We start from the raw sequence: 6638 nt of genomic DNA, 5'->3' as shown, positions 1-6638 counted from the left end.
ATGTCATTAACAGGTCTGATAAGAATGGTTTCATTGACCCAATAGGGACATCTCAAAAATTTACACAACGATCTATTTATACCTATTTTAATGTGCATAACTTTCCTTTATTGTATTAACATTACTTTAGGCTACATTTTTTCCTTCATTTTAACAAGAACTGGTGGTTTGTCTTGCATTACGCTCCAGGCCCCTCCCCATAACCAAGGAGTCCCCTCACTATATATTCATAGACCGAGCGCTTCCCGAGCCCGACTTGTCTGGAGCGTGCAGGGAGGCCAAAAAGGGGAAAAGGACAAAATGAAGCACTTAACTTTGTTGGCTTTGGCTCTCACCTTGATTGCAACGATTTGTGTTGCAAAGTCACCTTATCAATCAGTTCTTCAGCACAGCAGAATAAGAGGAAGACAACATGGGTAAGCCTCATATACGCTTTTAAAGCACATATGAATTGTGCGCAAAGTTGTGCGCTCTGCAGTTCCATCAGGACTGGTCTGGACGAAGCTGTTTTCAATCTGTTCATATAATTTCAATAATCTCAAAGAATACTCAATGGTTTCATGATTGTAAAGGTAGACCTACCCCGTATTAGCTCATTGATGATTGTGCATAATTGCTCATAAAAGTTATGTTTTTATAAATCAACTATCATTTTTATTTCCAACTCCTTTGTTGCTTACCTATTACTCTTTGCAATGGCATAACATGTTTTCGCTAATCTGAAATATGTTATCTCTTGTAGACCCAACGTGTGCGCGATGCAAAAGATACAGGGCACTGACAAGAAGTACTTCACCAACTGCAAACAATGGTACCATCGCAAAATCTGCGGCAAGTCAACGTGAGTAATTTTGAACTACATTTTGAACTCAAATCTTTTGGGGGTGCCAAATGTACTATCAGATAGGGAGCAGACATGGTGCCTTGAATGTAATGATTTCAATATGCATTGATTTTGCCCATAACATATTACAATTTTATAAATAATTTAGAGTAATTGTGTTTATCTAATGAGAAAAAGGTCTGCTTGATTCCCATGCCTGAACAGCATTTATTAAAACCAGCATCTCTACTGTGCAGGAGACAGGGGCTAGATTGGGGAGAAGCAGAGTGTAGTTGAGCTCCACAACTTAAGTATTGGAAAATTAATCAATATCTCTTAAAACACAATATTAGAAAGCGTTTTTGCTGTCTAATAAAACCAGCTTCCAATATATTGAAACCTAAAGCATGATAAATGTGGCACTTTTAGGACTAAATAAGTCAAATTCTATCCTTAACCAATAGCTAAAATATTCCAGTAGCTAACCATAATTGCTCACTGACTGTTCAGTGAGGTCTGTTTTAAATAATTTCAGGACGGAGGTTGTCATTATAAAACCTTGTTTAGATTAGTACAGTCAGCACTTCAGTATACTGCTGAAGTGGAAATTTTGAGAAATACTTTTCCCCCATCCTTAGAGAGAGCTTCAACACTAGTTGCTAGTTGATTCCTGCTAAGGCGGTCTCAAGCCATTGTGTGGAGTAGACACCCACTCTGCTAACACAAGCCTTCCAACAGCCATGGGAGAAAATGTCTCGTAAAGGTGTTAATGACTTAATGTTTTAGTTTTAAAACATGAACATTAACAGCATTTACCCAATAATGTGTTGTCCATAGTAGGCTATATGACAGAGGCATTCTTTTATAGTTTCCAGGAAAACTACTTTTGGACATTCTTATTTTGCTCATAAAATCAAAAGTGTTCCATCTTAAAAACCTAGAAATTAAATGGAATCTTTCCAAGTCAGACCATTAATGTGATGTAAGGTCATGAGACACAACACTGTTAGTGAATCTCAATGATAAGACACTGATTTCTAGACTAAATTGTATTTATATAGGGTTCATAAGTACTACTGACATAGTAAATAATGAATACTGTGTGTGTTTTCTCAATCAGTCAGTCATGGGAGGGTTAAATACCTTGACCACCTCTGTGGGACACGGAACACTCAGATTACTAACATCAATCTTCCAGGCCTGTCTTGGACCTTGGGGAGGGAGGTAGGCAAGCAGCGGATGGAATGACAACCTTCTGCAGTAGCACTAGTTTGATTGACGTCAGTTTTAACCGTCCCTGCAGGGGGCAAGGTGTTATCAGTTACTGGGTTTATATTTACATTCCACTGAGATTGACTTGTACATTAGGGAAACCCATGTGTAGATCATTACACTATTAAGCTGATTATAGGAAATGCGATATGGAAAAAGCCATGCATTTGCTATTTAGAACCTGTGTGTCATAGAGTGTATATGAGTGTGTCTCTCTGTTCCTTTTTGTTAGGCTATTTTAGATCCCTTTCTACGTATTATGAAATGACCTTGATGTTTTTTGAAGAAAATCAAACCACAGATACAAACTTGACCAGTAAGAAGAGACTGCATTTCACAACAGTATTTCTTTCATTGCAATCCTCTTGAAAGTTAAAGAGGAAGTGGACTTTGCTGTGGGCGCTGGATGTGTGTAGGAAATGACAGCTTCAGAGGCTACTGTTGAAGGACTTCTATCCCTAAACACACACAAATCATTCATAGGGGAGGAAATCGTTTTTTTCCATAGCAAATCCTGTCAATTTCAGAGTGCTCAGGAAGGCTGTACTAAAAGGGCAACCTGGCTTGCATAAACAAAGACCAAAGCTTTTATCAGCTTCCATCTAATTTGATTAGATTTACAGACATCCATGAAAGGGGTTTTGAGGGCTGAGGGTGTCTAGCTTTCATCGTGAACAATCCCTTCCTTTGTGTGAGTGGCCCATAATGTGCAGTAGAGAGAGGGGGGAGGCAGGTTGCATGTAGGGCAAGGGGAGGTGGCGGTGGTAGGAAGGTCACAGGTCACTCGAGGGGAGACCCATAACTCTCCCCATCACCAATAACCCTTCAAACCCCCTCCCTCTCTGCCCCACTTGTCAATGCTTTGGTTCTTCAGCTCTGATCCTCAATCACTCCTAATGTTTCTAAATGAGTGTGACCATAGGTGTATGTATCCCAAAAATAACAAAAGCATCTTTTAAATGTTACATTTTTCCTTGCATATTTAGTTTAGAAATGTGTGTTGTTTATATTTAATCACATAAGCATTTGTGATTTGTTTTGATACAGTAAAAAACATTAAGCCACAGCTGAATTCATTGTAAATCCAAATCTATTAAGCATGGCCATTTCAGCATGAACCCATGTCAAATGGCTCTCTCTTTACAGCACTTCTGGTAGATAACTTGGCCACAGCACTTGGATGCTTAATGTACACAGTGTTTGAATTATGCAACCTTACTGTTTATTTTGTTAGAAATCCATGGCTACCATCTTTGTTTATGCTTGAGGAGAACAAATAGGAGTTCAGTTACCATCTGTTTTGATAATCAGTTCAGTCTGGTTTCCAGTCCCCTCTGTTTTACAGGGCTTCCCCTTTCTAAAAGTAAGGATTACCCCACCCCTCCCCCACAAACTTTGAAGGGTCATCAATGTTAGATGTTTATTCTTTTTTAATCAGCAAGTAATAAACCATTTTAAATTCAATCAAAGGCTGATGTGTCGAAGAATTAACTGTGTGTGGAACTTGCTAAATGTAGTTGAAAACTTCCTCTTCTTGGAAATGAACTTATTTTTGCAGCTGATATTAAGACTGAACTTTAAGGGTCACATTTTTACACGGTAGCTTAGTAGTACACCTTAGTTTGGCTCTTCCTCTTTTGTTTTTACTGGCAAGAGCCTGTGTTTCAGTATTGGTCCCATAGTCCCCTTTCAGGAGTTTCCTTTGGACAATTCTGGATTCCTCTGCCCTCTAAGGAAATTAGTTTTTATGACCCTCCGAGACCAGCTGAGGCCAGTTTCAGATTTATTGTGGAAATATCTGAAATGCACAAAATGTAGAACCTGCGGTTGCATCATTTAAGACAGATTGCTCTATCTTTTCAATGGGAAGGGAAAGGGAGTGCCGGAAGTTGAACTGATTTAATCTCTATTCTGATAGACCTATCCTTGACATCTGCTCTTATGCGCTGACAGGGTGATCAGCTACGAGTGTTGCCCTGGTTACGAGAAGCTTCCTGGAGAGAAGGGTTGTCCCGCTGGTAAGGAACATTGACTGTCATGCTTCTGACAGTTAACTACCAGGAACAGCCAGTCATCAGTTCCTGACCAATTTGATAGAATAATTTCTGTGAGGCCATGTAGAATGAAAAGTGGAATAATTCATTTTAGCAATAGAGTTAAAAGTTGATTTATATGAGCATGAACATTTCCTTGCATGAAGACCATATTATGAGCTTGCGTATCTTTTTCAGCCCTGCCATTGTCGAACATCTACAACACCCTGGGGGTGGTTGGAGCCGCCACCACTCAGATGTACTCATCCAGGGCCAACCTGCAGGAGGAGATCGAGGGACCAGGCAGTTTCACCTTCTTTGCCCCCAGCAATGAGGCCTGGGCTGCTCTACCCAATGTGAGTCTCTTCTCTAGCCGCCACTCCAGACGGGAACCATGAACAGAAAGTGCAACTGAAATACAAGTGATGTGCTGACCTTAGAGGAAATTAATTTCCATAGAGTGGACAAACAAAGGTTATCAATTCCAATTTTTGAGATTTGATCAACCCTGTTAAAACAAAACTCTATGCTAAGGGCAAACATATCAAAGTCTTTCTGCAAGTCTTTTTAGGAGCAATATTGATGTTTTTAAACTCACTAAGCATACAATTATCGTGATTGTGAGGTTGTGTAGTGTAGGACCCAGGAGCAGAGAGGAGACCAGACGGTGGAATGCAGTTGAAAGGCTAATAGGCCACTTTACTGATAATCCACAGGATACAAAGGAAACACTGGAGAATAGCAAAAAAACAGGAATACTCAAGACAGGAACAAAAGAAACTGGAGAAAGCTTGAGAGGCCGTGGCACAACATAGGCGATTCCCAAGCAAAAGCAACCAAACAGAAAACACCCTCTCTTAAGGAGAGGTAATTAGGGTCAAGATCAGGAACACCTGTGGTCCAATAGTCTCTGGGGGCGATCTCTGCCGCTCTCTGGTGGCCAGACGGAACCGTGGCAATATCCCCTCCCTTAGGAGTGGCTCCAGCCTCGGAACCTGAGTGACCACCATGCAGTCGGCTGGTCGACGACCGCCAGGATAGTGGCCTGCCCTTGCGACGGACGTAATCCCATGACGAAGTCCAGGCACAGGGGGGACCAGGGCCAGTAGGGGCTCGGGCTGGAAACCGGTCCGAGGCTCGGGATGGAAGCCGGTCCAAGGCTTGGGATGGACTGCATATTACCGGAGGGGTGCGTGGGCCAAAACCACCGTTGCTCCTATAGCTGGTTTGTGGCTGGGGCTTGGCTCGGGGGGGCTTGGGGTGCTCGGGAAATCAGGGGACTGGCTTGATGGGTTTGGGGAACCAGGAGACTGGCTAGGAGGGCTCGGGATGCTCTGGAAACCGGGAGACTGGCTTGGTAGGCTCGGGTTCACGGGTCTGGTTCACGGGGGATCTACGCCGACAACTGACGCACTGGGCGCTGAGGCTTGGGCAGTGGCCACTCCGGGATACAAAGTCGGTGGGACACGACGCTCCAGAGCTGGTCGATCGCCGCTGGGTCCATTTTAGGGTCTTAGCTTGCTGTGAGGTTATGTAGTGTAGGACCCAGGAGCAGAGACCAGATGAGGGAATGCAGTTGAAAGACAAATAAGCCATTTTACTGATAATCCACAGGACACAAAGGAAACACTAGAGAATAACAAAACCAGGAATACTTGAGACAGAGAAACAAAAGATATAAACTCGAGAGGCCATGGCACAACGTAGGCGATTCCCAAGCAAAAGCAACCAAACAGAAAAGACCCTCTCTTAAGGAGAGGTAATTAGGGTCAAGATCAGGAACACCTGTGGTCCAATAGTCTCTGGGGGCGATCTCTGCCACCCTCTAGTGGCTAGACAGAACCCTGACAGTAATGGCCTTATGACATTAACACAGTGTATGTGTTTCTTTAGGAAATTTTGGATGCCCTGGTGAGCAATGTCAACATTGAGCTGCTCAATGCATTGCACTACCACATGGTGAACCGCCGTCTGACCTCCGATGACCTCAAGCATGGATCCGCCTTCACTTCCATGTACCAGGACTTTGATGTTCACATTCACCACTACCCAAATGGAGTAAGTATCACATATCCAATAGTTTTTATTGAATTAGATTGGAGCAAAATTGGAATACAACTGTTTTGAATAGACAGCTCAACTACAAAAGCGAAATGTGTAGCTCTCTGAATTTTGCTTTACTGTTTGATCTTTGTTCAAAATCTCCGGAGATTAACTCAAACCGAAAATGTACTTTGTCAATAAAGATTGTGACAGTGAACTGCGCTCGCCTGGTGAAAACAGATCAGCATGCCACTAATGGAATTGTGCACGTTGTGGACCGAGTCATCACCGCCATCACCAACAATGTCCACAACTTCATTGACACTGATGATGATCTGGAGAGTCTTCGTGTAAGTCAATCAGTGTTACCTTATGCATTCTTTTTGTCTGTTGAGATTCATTTTACATAGTTAATACGTTTATTTGTCATTTCTTTTTGTTTGTTTATTTGTCTTTTTTTTTCGGCC

The 6638-nt window shown here is 42.3% G+C and overlaps 1 protein-coding gene across 1 annotated transcript in view; it reads left to right on the top strand.

The window, feature by feature from the left end:
- The first annotated feature begins 256 nt into the window (after positions 1 to 256).
- Positions 257 to 6638, top strand: part of tgfbi (transforming growth factor, beta-induced) — an 11814-nt gene continuing 5432 nt past the window's right edge. Inside the window, exons 1-6 of the mRNA XM_083685856.1 lie at positions 257 to 416; positions 743 to 841; positions 4049 to 4113; positions 4327 to 4484; positions 6022 to 6186; positions 6375 to 6533. Of these exons, the coding sequence (XP_083541982.1) occupies positions 301 to 416; positions 743 to 841; positions 4049 to 4113; positions 4327 to 4484; positions 6022 to 6186; positions 6375 to 6533 (762 nt within the window). The 5' untranslated portion in view covers positions 257 to 300. The remainder of the gene's footprint in view (positions 417 to 742; positions 842 to 4048; positions 4114 to 4326; positions 4485 to 6021; positions 6187 to 6374; positions 6534 to 6638) is intronic.

The sequence above is a fragment of the Argentina silus genome, assembly GCF_951799395.1.
Source record: "Argentina silus genome assembly, chromosome: 15".
Taxonomy (NCBI): Eukaryota; Metazoa; Chordata; class Actinopteri; order Argentiniformes; family Argentinidae; genus Argentina; species Argentina silus.
This window is presented reverse-complemented; position numbering and strand designations above follow the sequence as displayed.